This window comes from Austrofundulus limnaeus, unplaced genomic scaffold (assembly GCF_001266775.1).
Source record: "Austrofundulus limnaeus strain Quisiro unplaced genomic scaffold, Austrofundulus_limnaeus-1.0 Scaffold55, whole genome shotgun sequence".
NCBI lineage: Eukaryota > Metazoa > Chordata > Actinopteri > Cyprinodontiformes > Rivulidae > Austrofundulus > Austrofundulus limnaeus.
Genome location: NW_013952457.1, coordinates 388582 through 410602, shown reverse-complemented (window position 1 = coordinate 410602; position 22021 = coordinate 388582). Strand labels below are relative to the sequence as shown.

Here is a 22021-nt window from a genome sequence, read left to right as displayed (position 1 = left end):
ACTTTAAAATGTAACACCTTGTTACACATTACACATTCAGATATGACTGAACTCATGATGAAAGGAGTGGTTTATGCACTCTAAAAATGAAGTGTTGAATTTGCTTAACCATGTTATTTCGACTGGTTTCACTAAGAGTAGTTGAGTAAATGTGAAGCATTGTGCAAATTGCTCTATTTACTAAACTCAGTTTAGTGGAATCAGTTTGGTTGATTAAAATCAACAGTTCTTTTCTAAGAGTGTAAGTTAAAGTACTTTTACTTTCCTGTTATTGTGAGCAGTTTTAARACTTAAGTACTTTTCTTATCAGTAAAATTCATTTTTTATCATAGTCATTTTATGTTAAAGTAATTTTACTTTTATTTTTTCAAGTACTTTATACACCTCTGATAGTAGATGTTCCATTTTTAATGAAAATACAGTAACTGTTTTATTTGGATAATAATACAGTACAATGATATTGTTGTTTTGTTCTCTTTTCACAGGATGTTTATTTTTAAGCCCATTAGAGTTGCAAACAAAAGAAGACATGAATAAATGATGGCAGATAAGACTGGTTCCATGATAGCTTCTGTGTCAGACCGTCCAGTTCCAAACCTCACCACATCCCTGTGGAAGTCTCTTCCTACAGTCCCTGCAGATGTGGGCATCGTCACAAGCTCCCAGTCCCAGATCAAAGACCTGTTCGGGTTGTTCTGCATGGTGACTCTCAATCTTATCGCCTTGTTGGCCAATACTGGTGTGATGGTGGCCATCGCTCGCGCGCCTCACATGAAACGCTTYGCGTTTGTGTGTCACCTCTGTGCCGTGGACCTGCTTTGTGCYATCCTCCTCATGCCTCTGGGCATCATATCCAGCTCGCCGTTCTTCGGCACGGTGGTGTTTACGGTTCTAGAGTGTCAGGTTTACATCTTTCTCAACGTTTTCCTCATTTGTCTGTCTATTCTCACCATCACCGCCATCAGCTTGGAGCGGTACTTCTACATTGTCCACCCAATGCGTTACGAAGTCAAGATGACCATCAACCTGGCTATTGGTGTCATGCTCCTGATCTGGGTTAAGTCCCTTCTCCTAGCTCTGGTCACACTGTTTGGGTGGCCGGCTTATGGGCGTCAGAGCTCCATCGCAGCAGGTCACTGTTCTCTTCACGCAAGCCACAGTCACCTGAGAAAAGTGTTTGCCGTGCTCTTCAGTGTGGCTTGTTTTTTAGCTCCTTCAGTGGTTATCTTTGGTGTTTACTGTGCTGTATACAAGGTCGCTCGTTCGGCCGCTTTGCAGCAAGTCCCTGCCGTTCCAACATGGGTAAACACATGTCCTGCCAAGGATCGCTCCGACTCCATCAACAGCCAAACCACCATGATCRCCACCACCTGCACCCTGCCCCAAAGACTGTCTCCAGAGAGGGCCTTCGGCGGGGGGAAAGCTGCTCTCACCTTGGTGTTCATCGTCGGCCAGTTCTTGGTTTGCTGGCTGCCCTATTTCATCTTTCACCTTCAAATGTCTCTGACCAGTTCCATGCAGAGCCCCGGGGACTTAGAGGAGGTGGTCACCTGGCTGGCCTACTCTTCCTTCGCAGTCAACCCGTTCTTCTACGGCATGCTGAACCGACAGATCAGAGACGAGCTGGTGAAGTTTCGACGCTGCTGCTTGACCCAGCCTGCRGAGATGGCGGCGTCCAGCCAGGAGGCCTCATTTCAGGAGAACTTTCTTCAGTTCATCCAGAGAACCAGCAGCGCAGCCGAAAGACGCTTGAGCTGCGCCAACTCAAACACCACAAACTCCCTGAACCAGCCTACCATGATCCCAGGACAAGTACCAGAGCAAAATACATAAAATTATGGATGACTGTGATGATATGTTGAACATAAAGGTTTTAAATTGTTTGGAGGCCATTCAGTTTTATTTAATATGTTGGCATTCGACTTTATTAGAAGCTTACTGAGTATCACAACAAATCTTGTGTTAAAACAACACAAACTAGTTCAGCTTAATTTAAAGTGACAGTTCAGATTTTTTGAAGTCTTGTGAAAAAGTTAAAAATAATACCTGCAGATAGTTCCTTTAATTTAATTTGGATTCTGACCAAATTAATGAGCTAAAGGCTGGTCTGAGAGGAACCAAGGTGAAAGTGGACTAAAATGTTGGTGAATTGTTTTGAAATGGTAGTTAGTCACCATGATTTTGGTCTTGTTCAAATTAACCATCAAGTCATCAATCCAGTCAGAATTAAACATTATTTTCCTAAAGCTATAAAATATTTAACTCTTTTCACAAAATCACCATTTTAAAAGACCTGAACTCTTTCTTTAATTTAACTCATCTCATTCAAGGTCAATATTCTGTACTGTAATAAAACAAAATATACTTATAAATAATAATTTTACCCTGTRTATACTTTTCTTACATGTTCCAACTGAATTTGGTTTAATGATGTTTACAAAAAATAGAATTGTAAAAAAGTACATTTTGAGTGTAGTTTATACAACTATTTAAGTGTAAAACAAAGCATTTGTAGACCTCTTTATATAACTGTTCACTGGTATTTGTAAATGTTTGACTGGTGGTTCTTCATGTTTAAGAAATGACTTGATTTTTTTTTATTTTATTTTTTGATGATGATGATGAAGAAGCTAAGATACTAATATTCAGATATTCGGTTCTGCTTTCTACTGAAGTGGCAAAAAGAAAAAAAGAAATGACTTGATTAACAGGAGCATGCTGTGATTTTCACTTATTTTAATAATCTCCCCGACAGCCCCCACACTCTTTTGTTGACATTTAGGGAGAGAAACAGCCATGAAGTGTACAAATAATACTTCAGCRTTTCTGTGTGAAACAAATATGCTGATAGATGGTTAATGTCATCTCTTGCCTTGTCGCCATGGAAATAAAGTGGGCCGCTGACTCACGTAAAAACAAAGCCCCTTTCTGACTTGATRTATGAGTTCAGCTTTAGATCCTGATTGGAGCCTGTTTGAGTCAGAAACTTATTTACATGTAGATATGGGTCTCTGCAAATATGGACGGATGTAGCAGTAATATTGATGTAATGTRAGGTGGAGATGGTGAATTTACAATGGAAATCATTACCGAGTGTTGATAATTTGCCAAAAATGGCAACAAAGTGCTACTTTATGGCTTCTGCTGTTTGTACTGGTCCTTTAAAAATCACTATGAGACAGGGTGGTGTGGTTACAGCAAATAACAGCAAACATTCTGCAGTAAGAGTGYTAAACACTGCTCTTACACTACTGGAGTTTTGTATCTAAGGACATTAAAGCAGCTGTAGAAGATAATATACGCAGATGCATGTAAAGTGTTTTAACAGTTGGATAATCTAATCAGTAAATGGCTTAAAATAATWATCACACATAATGCAAACATTCTATTTGAGCTAAAACTTTGAATCTTGTTAGATMTTTTAGAGTATTTGTAAAAAACTGTGGTAGTATTTTCAAATCTGATCAGTGACAAAAATGAAYAAGGTTAAGGTTTTAAAAGCTGATTTTTCAGTCAGTTTATTGATTTTATTCACATTTTATAACACCCACACCTCATCTGGCACTGACACGAACTGTTTTACACTCTTAGTCTTATTTTTTTATAAAACAAAATGTAAAAAAAGTATTGTTGATGATATTTTTCAGTATTAAAGTTCTTGTTCTTTATTGTTGTCCTTTTTTTTCATAGAGATTTTTCTAACAGGTAAGATGTTCTACGCTCATAATATTTCCACAAAACACTCAATTTAAATAATCTAAACTTGAAGGGTTTGGATGTAATAGTTGCCTTTTCTTTTTTACAGGGATCTGAATAGTTTCTAAAAATAGTTTGAAAAGTCCAAATCAACAAAGTTTCCATGTGAACCAATATATTTTTCAAACTCTAAACAGAGCCTGCTGCCATCACTCTAACAGAACAGCTAATGACTTTGTAAAGAAAACAAGCAACTACTTTAACTATTGCACTTGATGAAGAGCAGCAATTAAGAAAATGAAWGTTCAATAACAAGTCCTGACCAACAGAGGACGCTATATGCCACTAATTTTCTCCACTTCTTTTCTTTGGACATCTGTCTCCATCAGAGTTTCCTGCTCAGCCTCTGGTCCTGCTCTGTCTGATTTTAAATTATTTCCCTGGACGCTGAAGATCGATTTAGGGCTGATTAGATGTCACAGAGTTGTATACATTTTAACATAACATTTGGTTACAAGATGRTTTCCACATTTTACCATCAACTGGTAATGTTCTGAGCTCAGCTGATGCATCGAAAGGAGGTCTAGTCAGCATCACAGATGGAACTAAAACAGAAAACCAGTCAATAAATTCAGCACCAYGGTGCATGCAAGAGTTGGTGTTAGTCTCAAACTGACATTTTGACTTCTCCTGCTCATTGCTTCACAAACTGGTTATTTTTAGCTTCCAGACATAAACATGCAAAGAGTAACTAATCAACACTCATCCTAGAGAGGAGGAGAAATAACACCCATTAAACATGCAACTAACTGTTAGTACCCAACATTCATTAAATCCTGAAGTTTTAGTATAAAATTCCTGCAGAAAAAAAGTCGTATTACCTACAGTGTGACTAAAATCATATCTTCACAGAAGGATCAAGTCTAGGACTAATCCAATAAACAATTTAAAGAAAAAACAACAACTGGACTTCTGTGAAGCTGAAGATGTTACTTTTCCTATCCAGGAAGCTTTCTCAATCCTAATTGTTTGGAGTTGTGTGGAGTTCCAAGCTTTATACAATCCCCTTCAAAAATATTGGAACAGCAAGTCAAATTCTTTTGTTTTTGTTGTTCACTGGAGTCATTTGAGTTTAAGATCAAAAGATGAGCATGAGACAAGAGTTCAGAATGTCAGCTTTTATGTATTTCCTGGTATTTGCTTGTGTTAAATAAACAATGTAGGATTTAGCACTGTTTGTATTACACCACAGCTTTTTTAGGTGAAAAAAAGTATTGGTACAAATTATCTTAAAGTAAATGATATTTAATATTTGCCGTTACAACCCTCGCAATGACTGCCACAAGCCTGCAACCCATCGAATTTGGCAGACAAAATGTTTCTGTACACTTCAAAATTCATTCTGCTGCCACCATCATCAGTTACATCATCAATATATATTAATGAGCCTGTTCCAGAAGCAGCCAYGCATGTCTAAACTGTGACATGACCTGCACCAGGCTGCACAGRTGAGCTTGTGTGCTTCAGCTCATCAACAGTTCCTTTCTTTCTCCACACTTTGGCCTTTCCATCACTTAGGTAGAGATTAATCTTGGTCTCATCAGTCCATAAGATTGTCTTCCAGAACTTTTGCAACTTTGCAAATTTCAACCTGGCCTTCTGAAACTTATTACTGATGAGTGGTTTGCATCTTCGGGTTTGGTGGCTATATTTCTGCTCTCTGAGTCATCTTCAAACAGTGGATTGTGATACCGTCACCCCTGAACTGTGGAGGTCGGTGGTGATGTCACTTACTGATGCTTTGGGGTTTTCTTCACAACTCTCACAATATTTCTGTCATCAGCTACTATTGTTTTTTCTTGGCCGACCTGTTGGAGTCTGTTGCTCAGTACACCAGTTGTTTCTTTCTTATTCAGGACATTTCAAATTGTTGTGCTTGCCATTTGTCTAATGGCTAAGATTGATTTTCCTTCTGTAGTCATCTTCAAAATGGTTTGCTTTTCTCCCATAGACTCTGGTCTTCTTGTTGGTTTATCCTCTTTAACAAGTAATACYTACTTTATRGGTTTAAACCCAGKCCAAAAAGTAGACTAGTCATGCAGAACTATTTAATGTTTGAACAATCAACCTTAAAGGCAACACCTGGTCAATAAAAATGGTAAATGGTAAATGGACTGTACTTRTATAGCGCCTTTCTATCCATCCAGGACACTCAAAGCGCTTCACACTACGGACATTCACCCATGCACACACACATTCACACATTCACACACTGATGGTGGTAAACTACATTGTAGCCACAGCTGCCCTGGGGCACACTGACAGAGGCGAGGCTGCCATACACAGGCACCACCGGACCCTCTGGCCACCATCAATAGGCAAGGCAGGTAAGGTGTCTTGCCCAAGGGCACAACGACTGAGTCGACCGGACCGGGGGGGAGGGGGGGGGGGTTGTCAAACCTTCCGGTTCCAGGACAACTCCTCTAACCACTTTACCACAGCCACCCAAACAAGAAGCACCTGTCAGTCACATGTTTCAATAGTTATGCTCACTTGAAATATGGGTGGGTTCAGACAAAGGGCGGTATGTTCTGAGTTGTTTAACACATTTACATGTAAATACCAGGAAATAAAAGCTGACATTCTGAACTCTTATCTCATGTTCGTCTTTTGATCTTCAACCCAAATGTCTTCATTGATCAACACTAATAAGAGAATTTGACTTGCTGTTTCAATGCTTTTGGAGGRGACTATAGATTTGCTTGAGAAGCCTCGTTTGTGCTTGTTCACATAGATTAACCTGGAACTACACATCCCCCACARCAGAAAGTTCTTAGGACAAGTGTAAGAAAAAGCAAATACCAAACTCTAAAAGAAACGTAGCCAAGACCCAAACRCAAAACACAAGTTAAAGCTCATGTTTGGAGGAACGTTCATCGTGAAAAAGAATAATACTCCAGTCCTGAAACTGTTTGTTTAAAAACCTGTCTTTGCTCTTCACTTCATGTTGCTGCTGGTGCAGCCACTGGTTACACACAAAGGGGCTGATTTCTCAAAGGTTTGCATGCAAAAATGCCTATTTAGCACGTGCAAAACTGATTTATCAATCGTGTGCACCGAGGATTGTGTCTGTCAAATTTGCCAATAGTAACAGACACAACCCATTTAGGGTGCTTATCTTCATGAATGTGCAGCACATATGATGATTGTCAGAACATGCAAAATACTGGGAGAAAGAAATGCAAATATAATCATTCAACACTACACAAGATGGTGCAAATGATCTTGAAGCTCTCACACCCAACAACATCTTAACACTAAAGAACAAACCAAATCTTACCATCAGGACTGTTTAACCAGCAGGATCTTTACATTAGAAATAAATGGAAACAAATACATGTCAATCCATTCGAACATTTACCTGTGTCTTGACCCTCAGAACTCCAAAAATTTCCCAAAGAAATCTGTACAACTCACACAATTTAACAGTTTTTGGAACAAGCATGCTGTCGGCCATGGAGAGAGGACGTGGAAAAGCGTCAGCAGTGGCAGAAAAGCATGTAGGGACGGACGAGGAGGTCATGAAATTATTTCCTTAGAGCCTGCCAGCTCTGAGACTTAAATTAATCTGAAGGAAAGGTTTTAAAAAAAATCTGTAACATTGCCCTGCCTGTCTGTATACATGCAAAATGGGTGAAAATACATGTAATTTAAGGACAGTCTGTACAACTTGACATGAATGAGTACGTAGCAGAGCTGTCTTGGAAAACAAAGCTGATTGAGTTCTTGCCTTTGATGCTAGAGACAAGAATGGACTGAGAGAAAAAGATGTCTTGGCCCGGGAGACAATTTTCTGTTTCTGACAGAGCTAATAATGTTTACACACAAGAAACATATAAAATTCTGCCTTTTGTAAAGACTTTAGTCAAGTATTTCAAAATAGGATTGTTTGATTTTCACGGTGAGGCATTTGCAGTGCTGCAAAACTTTTTCTCTGTGTAATAAATGGATTAAGGATACAATTTGATGTCCTGCAGAGCATTCAGGCCCTGATGGAACATTAAAGACTTTGGTCTGTTGGTGAGTCACATTTTAGCCCAAATAGGCTGTTTGCAAAGCAGCTCCTGACACAAAGCTGCTGAAGTGTTGAGCAATATGCATTTAATGACCAAACACAGTCACAGTCCTCATGATGAAAGGACTGGATGATAATGGCAGCACCAGAGCATCCTTACAACACTCAGTCAGAGTTGGTTCTAATTAGCCAGCTTCCTCATGCAGCTCTAAATGAGACAGTTTGTGTCATGTGTTGCACAAAGACAATAAAAATCTGAGGTCAAGTCAGTCATCGGTCTGTTATGTTCCACCTGGGTGTCAGCGACGAGCCCGTCATCCGTCCCTGAAACAGCTGCTTGTCCTCCATGTTTCCAACCACAGCGAGCAGGGACGCAACGTGGCCAGGTGGAAATGGTGGACCAGAGATTAAAGGATACGAGCCCGCACGGGGAAATGATGGAGGTGAGGGTGGATCTGCATTCTGAGGAGCTGGACTCCACTCTTGAAGATGTGAGGCCTCTGATTCACGACAGGGATCCCAAAAGAGTCAACAGCAATCTGAAGGTAAAAACTGGGTGCTGTCGTGAGGATTTTAACAAAAATTAAAAAAAGGGAAGAAGAAACATTAAACAACAAGAATGAGACTCAATCTGGGGCACAATTATAAGTTGATTTTAAATACTGTGTGTGAACATGCCATGAAAACACTCTTTACAACCAGTCTGTTTGTAACTGTTGAGTTGTTTGATACAGTATTTTTATATGTAGAATAAATAACAATTTATATGCTCCATTTGYGCTGAAGTCTAAAACTTCTTTTGAACACAGATTAGTTAGAAGGAAATGCATGGCACACTGCTGACCTCAAGTGGACACAGTGATGTGCACTGAGCAGTTTTTGTTCCCATTAGATCCTTTCCATTTTGTGCATCAAATTCTTGTTTTCCAGGCATGTGTCACATCCATCACTGTCATTCTGTTTGTTAACTTTTTACAGTGTGGAAGATATATGCCTGCAGGGAAAGTTCTGACAGGATCCCTCTCTCTATGTGTGTGTGTGTTGAGGTCCTGTTCGAGGACGTGATTGCAGAGCCCCCGTCTGTGAGGAGCTTTGACAAAGTGTGGCTGTGGAGCCACGCCCTTTTCGAGGTGTCAAGGCTGTGGTGCTACCGCTTCATCTCCCTCCTGCTGGCCGTGCCCGTGTCTCTGGCAGCAGGGCTCCTCTTCGCCACGCTCAGCTGCCTCCACATCTGGTACGATCAGAGCTCTGATGTAAAACAAGCTAGGCGAGTTGAGGATTTTCTGTAGGTGCTAATTAAGATTTTCTTTGATACATTTTCCACCCCGTAGGGAGAATTTTTTTTATTAATATTTGCTAAATTAGCTCTTGCTTCACCCTCCCCTTYATATCCTTCCAGGTTGATCATGCCCTGTATGCAGCTCCTTCTTATCAACATGCGATGGATCCAGACGGTGTGGGCCAGCATACTGAATGTTTTCATCAGTCCTTTTTGCAGCAGTTTTGGAAAGTGCTGCGGTCAAATCATCATCCATCTGGCCACTAACAAAACCAGATAGAACCAAAAGATTTAGCAAAACAGAAGATATGCATGAGAGACCAGCGRTGACGGATTGTTTGTTATTTCCTAAGAGGAAACGTGTATTGTTTGTGATTAGTTTGTGTTATTGTGCACCTGTCATGATATTTAGCATGCCAACACATTCATCAGCTTTCCCATTTTGCAGTGACACTGACGTATAGATTCTCTAACACACTAAGATGGGGCCCAGCACAAACAGCAAACAAGTGCTCAGAAACCTGAGAGGCCATAAAAAGGATTTTTTTATGAAACATTGTGAGAGGGTATGTTTGTGTAAAAACAGTAAAAACAGTTGTCCAATTTTATTTGGTGAACTTATTTTTGCTTTAAAAAAAGTCTAATTCATCCCATTCTTGTTAMGTTTTTTTGACATGTTTGGAAACAGAAACTGCTTCCTGACTGTTCAAAGAGCACCTTCTCACACAACGTTCAACACCGTTGTCAGTAATGATTATGATGTTCAAGGACACTCCATGTGAACAACAGTCCTGCAGCTCCTCTGACAAGTTCARTGTAAGGGTAACCTTCAGAAAGATGACATCAAACAATCTGTTTAAAACAAAGCATCAAACAAGTCAGCTGTGATTGTGCTAAAATAAATAAGCATACTGTTCTCAGAAGCCTGAGGCTTGGTTTATAATAGGTCTCCACAAAAAATGAGCTCCGATTTAACGATAACTGAGAAAATCTATTTCTTGCTATCATAAATAAACCGTTTCAGTCATGTTAAGGATGGTTTGTTATTTTTTCTTAATTTGTACTTGCCTTTCTAGAACTGAGACCATTTGTCCATCCATTTCCTTTACCTGCTTTTCCTTTCCAGGAGCTTGTTTCTGTTTCCAGCAGGCACTGTGCGAGGGGCTGGGTACATCCTGAACAGATCCCACATCCTTTACAGAGACACACACAGACAAATGACAAGCAACCATTTCACACCTMGGAACAACTGAAAGTTAAAGGGGCAATATCATGTAAAATCAACTTTTTTGAGTTTTATATCATGTATATTATTTCATATCATGTTATAATGTTATCCTCTCATCAAAACCATGTCCAGAGTCTTGCTTTGACTCATTCATGCATGTTTGAGAAATCCTGCAGTGTCCTGAGGCAGCCAGGCAGGGGAGCAAAAATGACTGGTTGGGACTAGAACCTCCTTTTGGGATCAGCTCCGCCTCTGGGCTGTGTCTCCAAGCCAAGCTTCCTCATCACAGACCACACMCACCCACCCATCCCATACGGAAACAGGTGGGACAGAAGTGGAAGGGGGTTCTTAAAGAAACAGAGACCAATTTCAATGTGTTTTAAAAACAGATATGATGAGAAGTCAAGTTTAATTTCTATTTAAACATATGAACAACRTTTTAATAACAAATGAAGGTGACATAGTTACTTTCATTATGGTAAAGAATTTAAATATGCCTGAGAAACATATTGCCCCTTTAAGAATCAAACATGCATGTTTTCTGGAGAAAACCAAAGTACCAGAAAAAAAAAAAAAAAACAGAGAACACACACACATGCACACAAATACAAACAATAACCATATCAGGTAGTTATAGAAGGAACATGTTCAAATCATATCAAATTATTGTACGTATACATCATACATTTTGGCTCAGTCTAAAACAAATATGCCACTATTGGCACTTCCAGGTAATTTTATAGTCACTGATATTAATAAAAGGCAGATTTGCATTAACATTAAAATAGGCATAGTACACACAATCAATAATCAAACAGCTCTTTTTTTACAAATTCCACATGAATCTGGATTAAAAGCAGAGATTTAAGTGTTCTTTTAAAAGAATAAGTACTATTTAATTCTCTGATGTTTTTAGTAATTTATTCCATACCCAAAAAGCTCTGTAAACAACTGATTTTTGAAGAAAATTTGTCTTAGCCCTACTTATAATTAATTTTGTCTCACAAGAATATCTGGTATAATGATTATGTATCCGTTCAGAATAAACTTTTTATAGAATTCTTCGGGTCTGCCTCTTAGAATGACTTTTATAAGTTCTTCATATGAGTAAATTATACAGCAGCCTAACCTTTAATAAAGGTCACAATAAAGTGCAGTGTGTTTCAATAACACTTGTAGAGAAATTTTTCAAAATGTTTTCTTAATGAAAAAAAAAGAATAAGAAAAACAAGTCTAAAATTGTCTTCATGAAGAATTAATGATTGGGGACCAYTTGGAAATAATTTCGCTCTCTTTGGGATTATTTTGAGAATTTTAAAACTTTTCCTCTTGTTGGAGCCACATGTAGTTCTGCAGTCTCTTGTTAAAAATGAATAAATATCTGGAAAAAAAGGATGATGCCTCATAAATATCAAATATTAAACCAGTTATTGATGCAAGATTTTTTTATTTATTGTTATTTTTGAGGTTGATGAATAGTAAGCGTCTGTTTCAGAATTGCGAGATTGTAGCTTAATTTTTTTAACTCCTCCTAATTCCTGAACCACATACAGTATGTATCTTAAAGAGAGAAATATGCAATTCCTGACCGTTTTTCTTCAACACTTTTATCAAACGGATGAGATCCTCTGCATATTTTTGCTGGAGTCTATGAGGTTTTTTTTGTACCCAGTCATGATTGAATCATTTATAAACCTCATCACCAACTCTAAAATGCCTTTGTTCCAACTTTTTTATAGGTATTTAAAATTCAATATATTAAACATCTCGTACTTTTTTATATCTAATTTGAAAGTTAATAATGGGAATAATTTATTTTAAAAAATGAGAAAAACTGAAAGACAGCATCAGGCTTTTGATTGTTTTATTTTTTTATTAAAATATGAAAAAAGAAATACAATAACAGACTTATAGCTGCCCTAACTTGTAATAACTGATAATATCTGTTGATAAAAATTGGCTTTTTTGAATAATTATATGTGAACTGATACATGTGTTATGTAGTGACACACCCAACATTGCTATGTGGAAACAAGAGCACCCAAATAACCTGAGTCAGTGATATCACCGCTATCCACTCCACACGGATTTGAGGGCCCCATGTGTCTCTGCCTACATTTAATGGATGATAAGAGCCACCACCGTCTCAGTTGACTATAGATACCCGTGAAAAAAGGAGGTATGCCCTCGAGCTATTTCTGTCCGTCTGCCTCTTCTTCTGTCTCTACTGCCACGCCAAGAATAGACATCTAATTGGCCTGGCACCCAATCACACGCATCTGATCTCGTTTCACCACTCCCTCCTCGATCCTGTCTCAGCCACCATCAGGGCATCAGGACAAGGAATGCCAATCCACGCTTCCTGTACTTTTCTTACACCAATCTGATTGAGGCAAATACTATCAGGCAGCCACAGTTGTGGTTGTACCGCCTTTCATGGGGTGTATTTCTGCACCACCTTCTCTTTGGCCCTCTTTAGCCGGCAGCTCTCCCAGGGGTGCATTTGTTTATGCAGCTCGTTGATATGGAAAGCAGTGATTGATAGCAACAACTGCAATGCTTAAATAAGGCTGTGTGAGTTTTATTTTGGAGKACTCGTTCCACCTTCGCTAAAATCAGAATTATGCATAGAGGCCAAGGGCATTGCTCAAGTTATCAGTCTTTCTAACAAGTGTGAAAAATTAAGACACCTGAGACATTTTATCACATCCAAACAAGTCCTTTAAAGGAACCATCAGCAGAAAATGACCATTCAGTAAGGCAGGATTGTATCCCTCATCCTAGCAACAAAGTAAAACATGAATTGTGATTGTACTGATGTGTTTGTGAGTCTCATCTGTGATGTAGCGCGCTTATAAACACTTATCTTTGGTCCAAATGGCAGGCTGCGATGAGAGTGTATTTGTGTGGAAGTTCGAGCCAGCGTGCAAACCCTGCCCCACTCAGCTCAACAACTCCACGTGAAATGTGACACAGCTCTGGGTTCTGCTTTAAGGCATTCGTTTTCTGTCTGTGGCCTTTACATTGTGTGCATGTTTGTGAGTGCACTCTTCTTTGTGGGTGTGTATGTGGGGTGAGGAGGGGGGTGGGGTGGTGGGGAGGTAAGGCCTCCATTTTTACCAGGATGTCCGGAGCAGCTGTCCCTTGGCATGTCAGCAGGGGCGTCGCAGTCTTGTTACAGGGTGTGTGTGTGTCTGTGTGTGTGAATCGAGGCTGCTGCCTGCAGTGTCCACAAAGGCGTATCCTCTCTGTGTTCGACTCGAGCGGGACCTGTTACCTCAGCCATGGCGGATCAGTACCAGTACAACRCCAATGAGGAGAAAATCGTAAAGGACAGCCACACGAAAGAGATCGATCTAATTAACCGAGACCCCAAGCAGATCAATGAGGACGTGGTGAAGGTTTGTGCAGAAAAGACGTGAAACTTTTTTAAATGGCAAAAGTTTAAGAATGTAAACAGCATTATTGCAAGTGTAAATATGTAAAAAAAAATGCACATGTTGTGCAAAAGGACATGAAAAGATGGTATTGTACTGGCTGACAAATCTTTAAATAGACCAAGAGCTATTCCAGTTGCTCAAGCAGAGCACAGACGTTATTTTGGGAACGAGGGGGGTGGGTCAAAGATGATACACACTGTACTACAGCTTTTTATAGATTAATGTTTGTTTTCAAATTGTTGCTATGATTAAAGATGAAATTATATTTAGTTTTCTGATTTTGTTTGTAGGCAGCTTAAACATGCATGTTTTTGGTCTGTGGGGGGAAACCCACACAAACATGAGGAGAACATGTTAACTCCACACAGGAAGACCCCAGACCCAACTTGGGACTTGAACTCACAATTTTCTTGCTGTGAGGCAACAGTGCTCACCACTGATCCAACCCTAATAATAATTATATAACAACCTCAGTTTGAAGAAATGGATTAAACAGTGAGACTAAGTGGTGCCAAATCCAAGTTCCAATATCTTAAAACAACTCTTATCTCCTAACACTTATTTATAAACCTGAACACCACATCTGTTTCACAGTTTGTGGTCATTTATGTGGAATTTTATTGTTATTTGCGAGCTAGCTGTAGCAGGAATATCAAGACATAAAAATATTTGCATAATGTGAAAAGGTTTATAAATAACATGAACTGCAATAAAACATATGGGACTGGGGTCATTTTTAATCAGAACTAAACTTTATTTTTCTCCAAATTGAGGTTGTTATAAGAGCTGTCTGTGGCAGGTAAGATACTTTTTATACATGACCTTTCCACAGAACCTACTTCAAAGGATCTAAAGCATTAAGAAGTCTGATTTTCCATCCAGGTATTCAAGTGTTTGTTAGTTGAAGCAAATAACTTCAGATTTACTTTAATAAACCTAAAAAGAATATTACTGCTGTAAACTTCCATCTATTCTCTCAGAAGAAGAAATTTACTTGTTTCTTCCCTCACTGAACAGCTCCCGTAATCTGCATGCTGAGAACAGATGTGTGCTGAGTCTGCATTCTGCAAGATTACTGACAACAATTAGTTGATTTTCAACTATGAATGTGATGGTCTATATTTTCCAGAAGGACCAGGTGGCACGTAATGAAACCCAAAGAGCAGATTGGACCATTGTAGAGCCGCTCCCATGAATTTTACATGAGGCTAGGGTTGATTTCTGAAAAAGCTGCTGGAAATGGAGCTTTTTTGACTGATCTGGATGCAGCATTAAACACCATTTCACCACTTTGACTACATGGAGTGCACGGAATAATACATTTCCCTGCATAAATTTAACTGCAACACTTTGCAGCCTTTCAAAGCCTGTGCTTCAGATGTGCATGTTAGAGAGACTTAAAAGCTGCGCGCCCTCAGTGATCTGTACTAACAAGTGATTCTTTACACTTAGGTGGAGTTTGAGGATGTCATTGCAGAGCCAGATGGGACACACAGCCTGGACGGGGTGTGGAAGCTCAGCTACACCACCTTCACCGTGTCCAAGTATTGGTGCTACCGTGTTCTGTCTGCTGTCTTTGGCATCCCGGTGGCTCTGCTCTGGGGCTTCCTGTTTGCCTGCATCTCGTTCTGTCACATCTGGGCTGTGGTTCCCTGCATCAAGAGCTGCCTGATCGAGTCGCAGTGCGTCAGCCGCATCTACTCCCTCTGCATTCAGACCTTCTGTGATCCCTTCTTCGAAGCTCTGGGCAAGATTTTCAGCAGTGTGCGTGTGGCGCTGCGCAAGGAGGCCTAGGAACTGCCCACAGCCCGGTGTTGAAGTGTGATCAGATGAGGTGTGGTGTCTTTTTTATACAACCCCAAATAAGTCCTGGCATATTTGCTTTTCTAACTGACTCATCCTCCTCCCATTGTAACGCACCGTGTCCCCACCCTCCTGACTCAGACTCAGAGATCTGAAAAGCCCACTGTGCGTTTTGCCACCAGAGGCGCAGTGGCAGCTGCAGCAGGCGGTACACGGTGACAGCTCTGGCACTTCTAGGTCTTCCTCCCTGAGGAGACAGCAGACGGTCATTATGAGAAAACTCTGGGTGTGCACTTTCACTTGTTTCACAATAAAAGCTGCTTGTTCACAAGAAACAACCTTTCCACAGTTGTGGATGATGTTTATGCTTTACATGTTAAAAGTTTGTTTTGAAGCTTTGTTTTTTTTTCAGGTGTTAGTTAGCTTCCCTTTGCTCCCAACAATGCTTAAAGGTATGAAAAAACGAAAAAGGCCTGGAAACAGCTTCCTTATTGTTTATTGTGATGTTTATTTTTGTTCTTTATTTTAATTTTAATCTCTAATGTCCAAATAGATTTCTAGAAGAATACTGACTGTCACCTTTTTACAAAAATGCAATGTGTTTAATTTGAAACTTGTTTTGTTTGAAGATTTTGGTTCATGTTTGATTGGAAAGATGATATTTTACCAATACATCATTTAAGCGTTTGAAGTGTTATTTGAACAACTATTAAAAAATACTAATTATTGTGTAATAGTCTGAGGTGTTAAACAAAGACAGTATTTGGTCATCATTAGTTTTCACCTGAAGACTTTCCAGAACCTTTGGATATCATTTTAAATAAAAGTCAGTCTTATTTTGAAAGGGCTAAGCTGCACTGACCAGTGAGCTGTGACCCACTACAGGATGCTGTTGTGTGTCTCAGACTCATCACTGATGGTTCAGTGCCATCAGCAACCTTTTTTTTTTTTGTAACCTTGTCGCGTTCTGTTCTGGCTGCTTTCTTGTCTTTTCTTTCTTCACAAGTGTTGGAAAATACAAACTGAGTTTAGCTGCTGCTTAGAAAAAGACACTTTGTTAACATGCTTTGCATTCAATTAAAACTGTGTTGTTCAGAAACATCATCTGTGGTCAGAGCTCACTAAAATATACTGTAAATAAATGAAAATGTTCAAAAGCTTTTAAAGAACATACAACTTGTGTTTTTACATTTTCAGTCTGTATAAGCAAATTACTAAAATTTAAGAACAATTAAAAAAATAAAAAAAGGACAAACTTTTTATTATTATAAAGCAGTATCTGAGTGGACACTTGTGTGACTGAGCAAAAACTCATTAATCATTTAATTTCAGATGCTTTAACTTATAAAAATGCTATGAAAAACTTCTGCTTGTGTGCAAAAGAAGGTGTGATGGTGTTCTGTTTCTGCACAATGTGACCTTTATGCACGAGCAGTCAGAAGAAGAGAAAAGTAAACATCTCGCCTCCTCACCAACAAAATCCACACAAACATCAAAACAAGCCTYGCACTCTTTGAATAAAACTTCTTGAGGACTCATCGAGCCATGATATTAAAAAATTACAAAATTCCAGGAGATAATTACCTCTGAGCTCCACTGAAAATCTGCCAGACTATGGAAAAAACCTTCCCCAAAAACATCCCGCTGATATGAACCCTGATAAAAATAAATCACACATTCAAACTGATTTCAAGGAGTCTCCAAACATTTAGGAGCCTTGTGTGAATAATTATTAAATAAATAATAAAAGGTTGTGCAAATTACTGACCTGCTTGAATTTGCTGATCATAAGTTCAGTATTTTGTGCTGCAGAAGGACAAAACTTCAGGGTGAGCTAAATAACTGAGCAGAAAGAAGCCTTGAAGCTGAAGAAGGGAAATTAAAATGTAAAATGGAACTGAAATCACAGTCTGAACACCACAAATGTAAAAGTATTCTACTGGAAGWCATTTATTATTCTCTCTCTCTCTTYCCCCCCCCACCCCCCCCCCMCCCCAGGAACAATCAGTACACTGCAGTATTTGGCAGGTGGTTCTGACGCCTGATTAAACAGTCCTGCTCATAGACAGTTTTACCTTTATTGTCACAGAAATGTTGCCACACACATCCTGAAACACCCTCACAGATGGAGCTGCAGCAGTTTTGAAAGGCTGAACAGAATGATTTAAACTGAAATAAACCCCCCAAATTTCTGTAAACATCATCCTGCTCAGGAGACAAAAACAGAGAGAAAGAAGAAGACCAGCATCTGCTGCTACTTACAGTTTTTATTTGTTTTTATTTAACAACTTGTCAAATCTTTAGTGAAAGGCATGACATTTCACGTCTAACACAAGCTGAAGTAACAGTTTACATGTGTGCAAATATGTAACAAAGCCAATGCTGGGTTCATGACAGTAGAACAAATTCATCCTAACGGGAGACCAGTGGATCTGTTGGGTTTGCTGTGAACAAAAATAAAAACAGTGCAACAGAATATTTTCTCTATTTACCTTTTTTATGCACGACCAAGACAAAATGTATATTTGCATTAAAAAAAATATTAAACAATACAACTTTTTCTTGTCACTTAGGTACTCGTGTCAGTCCATGATTACCTCAGCAATGATTGTTGTTTTTGTTTTTTACCTTCACAGTTCAGTTTTCAATCTTTGCTGAAATAAAAACACTTGGATGTTTCTTCCCCCACTTCTGGGCTTTAACAGCGAGACTAGCAGCGAGGGGTATTTGAAGAAATCGAACTGCTGGAAATTTTATGGGCGACAGCATGTATCTGAGAGGCTGAGTGGGCAGCTTAATGGAAGGTGGTGGGGTGTGTGTTTGTTTGGGGGGTGGGGCGGGGCGGGGGCTTATGTGCTGGACGTCTGTGTGATGCTCCTCTGACTGCTGGTGCTCTTGATGGCGAAGGTGGAGGAGTTGCTCTTGTGGCTGGAGTCGAAGTCGCGCTCGCAGCGGCACTGGGACGACTTGAGGTAGCGGGCCGAGCAGCACAGAAAGTTCTGCCTCAGGTCGTGGAAGAGATGCCCCGCAAAGCACATGTAGATCCAGGGGTTGCAGCAGCTGTTGAGGCTCGCCAGCAGCATGGAGATGATGAAGGGCATGGCTGAACGTGGGAGGAGACACAGAACACAGCTGTGAGATCACAACATAAAAGATTAAAACCAGCTTGACACGTTTCATTTGCACTCATTTCGATTTACTGCTACAGACTTAATCCTACTTTTAACCTTAATCCCTCACACTTTTATCTTATCAGACCAGCTGCTTTTAAAAGATGATATTTTAACACGTTACAAAAAGGGTAACAAAGGAGGGATTAATGATGATGTGCTTCCATTAATTATCCCTTGACATTAACAARAACAGGCTTTCCATTAAGTGGAATGTACATTCATCCCTACACTTTCTTTTTGCCATTTGTAAAAAGGTTCAGTCATTTTAGACCAGCTGGATATATGTTTGAACTGTGAAAACAGAAGAAATCACTGCCAATCAATCCACAAACAAAAATAAAAAATGAGGATAGATTGTGGCCTAGTTTATTTTAATTCAGTTAGGCTTATCAAATAGTAAAGAATGGACAACTTAGTCTTAAATACCTTAGTTTATCTTAGCTTAAATTAGTTTATCTTATCTTTGTTTTTATTGTCGTGTCTCATCTACATATATGTCCAATAAAGGTTTAAAACATTACAAGTCACATATTTCTGTTTTTAAGTTGATTATTTAAAGTTTTTCATCAAAAACTCCAATACTTCCAATTACTCTGTAAATTAGATATTGTCCTCTTTAGGAAAATTGAAACATTGCTTTAAACAAGCCACACAGAAAGTAAAAATGCTYTGTTTTATTGAAAGTTTATTATCTTCAATCCCTCTCCTCCGGTCTTACCGTAAGACTCTTATGAATATCATTAGCAAAAAAATAAACAAAAAATAAATAAATGAAGAGTTTAAGAATGTATTCTATAAGCTTTTATTTTGTAAAAAGGTAAGGAGGAATAAGCTAAAGGAAACCTAAACCTCATTTTCCTTATTTATTAAAAGTTCAGTGTTTTTACTCTCCTCAAATTTAGTTCAGACAGGAACACTTGCATGTTTCCCAGATATTCTGCACACACTTTGCCAATAAACAAACTCAGTGATCACAGTGTTAACTTGTCATCACTCAAATGGTAGTAACAAATTTACAGTACAAGCGTGTCAGAGTTTAGTTTCACAGGAAAATACAATGGAAACCAGGGCTGGGCAACATTTGGACTTATTTACAGCAATCAAAGCATTGCACCATCTGCTCCCCACTTCTACAATCCCAARCATGAAGGATAAAAATGCACAGAGAGAAGTTTATGGAATTTGTTTATGACAGCATGTAGCTAACTTTGGTTCTGACTCATCAATGGATGGCTGCTTTGTGAAACATTTTGTCTGACTGCTATTTTGGAAAAAACTCTGAGTAYTTTTTTGTATTTTTCAATAATTATTTTTGAAAACAATTAGCTTCTGGGTTGAAACAATATTTTCTTAACATGTCAGACATGACACTTGTTTGTTCCATATTAAAAAGACATCATTTTCAGTCATTAACTGTATCTTTTAAAGAAATGCCATGWAGTAAGTGTAAGTGTGTGTGGCGAGTTTGTAGGAGGCAGAGTCTGCCTCCTACAAACTCGCCACACACACTTACTCTGCAGACTCTGCTTCCAAAAATAAAAGCAACTCCAATAAACTTGGTCCTGCTGGCTTATATTCCTCATCAAAAAAGACAGGTCTATTAATATATACAGTGTGTATCCAGAACATAGACTGCACCCTCTGCTGGCAACAGATAAGATGGAGGTAATAACTTTGTTGTCATTTACCTCTAATGTGATCAATCACATGGAACTGAGGATAAAGTCCCAAAGTATGTGGAGAAATAGGCAGCTATAGTGCATTGGGTTAAACATTTGCAACAACTGCATTTTGTTCAAATATATTAACTTTTATCTATGGGTTGTTTAAATTAAATATCTGAAACAGGATTTTGAGCAGAAAAGGCTTAAAYGTTGRTCTTTTTCCCTGTGAGCTAGAAAAGATTTTTTGTCTTTCCAGCTGGTAAACCTCAATATCCAAATACTGTTTGAGGTTCCCTTTTTTAAATGATGTAAGACAGTCCTCATTTTAAAAAAAAAAATCTAAAAATAGAATTCAATAAAATATTAATGGGTTATCCTGATTAGGAAGATAAATAAAGGCATATCTCTGGAACCACTCATGATATTAGAATGATCAAAATGTATCTTTAAAAGAAGGAATGTGAAAACATGCCCAGATCATTTTAACCAAATTTGATCTCATTTTGGTGTGAAGGGTCATATATTATGTAGATTTCCTAAACATTTGAAGGTGGGGTGGGGGTTATTTTCTATGCACATAGTTCAGTACTATAACACAGTCAAGTGTTTCCATCCAATTATAATTCAAATTTTGAGTGAATTTTTAAAATTGCGCAAAAAGGAAAAAAAAAAAACGAAGAAATGTGAATCAGACGTGTTTCCATCAACTGGCTTGAAGCGAATTAGTTACGTCAGACGTATGTGTGTAGTAAACAGGAAGTAAAAGTTGCATCTCAGGACCATGGAGAGAAGTGTGTTCCTACTATCRGGAAAGTCTTATTCTGGCATATCAACTGGTTCTGGCGATTTTACACACTGTCTGGAGACACAGAGAAAGAAATGCAATTCTCATCACGTTACGGGAATAACTGAGAATACGCCGACAGCAGGAGGAGGGTCCTGTTGCGAGTCATGACTGCAGTCGCTCTGGTACCGGTCCGGTACCGTTCAGACAGTGAGAACAGCTGATCAACCATGTGAGGTAAATGTTCACTATGTCAGAACTTATTCAGCAAATGTGTTTTCATCTCTACTTTTGCGCATTAACTTTTTCGAAAAACCCAAAAACCACCTCAAGTGAGCGTATCAACTTGTCTGTGAATTAGAGGAAGTTTTTTTGAATCATGCCGTTTCCATTCACCTTTTCTGATGCGATACTTTAAAATGCGCATTAAAAAATGCTGATGGAAACACGGCTAATGTCACCTTTAGTTGTGATGAAAATTCTGTGTATCAAAATTAAATTTGACTTTGCATCATAGTCTGTCTAAATGCCTTGAACTTGACCTCAGTCTCTGAAAGAAACTCCTACCATTTCTGACACTCCCACTTCAGCTTGTCCTCACAACAATGCATCAGGGGAGGGGTGCTCTGTGGGGCGGTAGCTTGGCTGCACACTGAACTCCAAGGAGGAGCCAGGTATGCTTTGAACCAGCAAGAGTTTAGGCAGCCCCACGTGGCCACAGGAGATTCAAGGATTTCTCAAACTTGCATGAATGAGTGAAAGCAACACTCTGGGTTAGGTTAAATATGTTTTTGATGATGGCATTACAATGTATTGCTCAAAAGAGTTGATTTTGCAGTCTCTCTCTCTCTCTCTCTCTCTCTCTCTCTCTCTCTCTCT

The 22021-nt window shown here is 39.0% G+C and overlaps 4 protein-coding genes across 5 annotated transcripts in view; 3 read left to right on the top strand and 1 right to left on the bottom strand.

Annotated features, from left to right (window-relative positions):
* Positions 1 to 2557, top strand: part of gpr61l (G protein-coupled receptor 61-like) — a 3782-nt gene extending 1225 nt beyond the window's left edge. Inside the window, exon 2 of the mRNA XM_014009018.1 lies at positions 486 to 2557. Coding sequence (XP_013864472.1) covers positions 538 to 1833 — 1296 coding nt within the window. The 5' untranslated portion in view covers positions 486 to 537 and the 3' untranslated portion in view covers positions 1834 to 2557. The remainder of the gene's footprint in view (positions 1 to 485) is intronic.
* Positions 2558 to 8122: 5565 nt separating this feature from the next.
* Positions 8123 to 10083, top strand: LOC106517961 (caveolin-2). 2 transcript variants are annotated; one of them, XM_014009016.1, is made up of 3 exons: positions 8123 to 8316; positions 8818 to 9056; positions 9171 to 10083. In XM_014009016.1, exons 1-3 carry the CDS (start codon positions 8164 to 8166, stop codon positions 9328 to 9330), a joined length of 552 nt encoding a protein of 183 aa, XP_013864470.1. In that variant the 5' UTR covers positions 8123 to 8163; the 3' UTR covers positions 9331 to 10083. The 2 variants fall into 2 exon arrangements, with proteins under 2 accessions (XP_013864470.1, XP_013864471.1); XM_014009017.1 differs by having other exon boundaries at positions 8125 to 8316; positions 8818 to 9005.
* A 3336-nt stretch (positions 10084 to 13419) lies between these two features.
* cav3 (caveolin 3) lies at positions 13420 to 16690 on the top strand. Its single transcript, XM_014009044.1, has 2 exons — positions 13420 to 13679; positions 15171 to 16690. Exons 1-2 carry the CDS (start codon positions 13563 to 13565, stop codon positions 15510 to 15512), a joined length of 459 nt encoding a protein of 152 aa, XP_013864498.1. The 5' UTR covers positions 13420 to 13562; the 3' UTR covers positions 15513 to 16690.
* Positions 16298 to 22021, bottom strand: part of oxtra (oxytocin receptor a) — a 10167-nt gene continuing 4443 nt past the window's right edge. The window contains exon 2 of the mRNA XM_014009043.1: positions 16298 to 18624. Coding sequence (XP_013864497.1) covers positions 18371 to 18624 — 254 coding nt within the window. The 3' untranslated portion in view covers positions 16298 to 18370. The remainder of the gene's footprint in view (positions 18625 to 22021) is intronic.

Bases quoted from the DNA above. Each gene is read 5' to 3' on its own strand.
- LOC106517961 (XM_014009016.1), top strand. From the start codon at position 8,164: ATGGTGGACCAGAGATTAAAGGATACGAGCCCGCACGGGGAAATGATG. The intron at 8,317-8,817 runs GTAAAAACTGGG...GTGTGTGTTGAG, and splicing joins GAGTCAACAGCAATCTGAAG to GTCCTGTTCGAGGACGTGAT. The intron at 9,057-9,170 runs GTAGGTGCTAAT...ATATCCTTCCAG, and splicing joins AGGCGAGTTGAGGATTTTCT to GTTGATCATGCCCTGTATGC.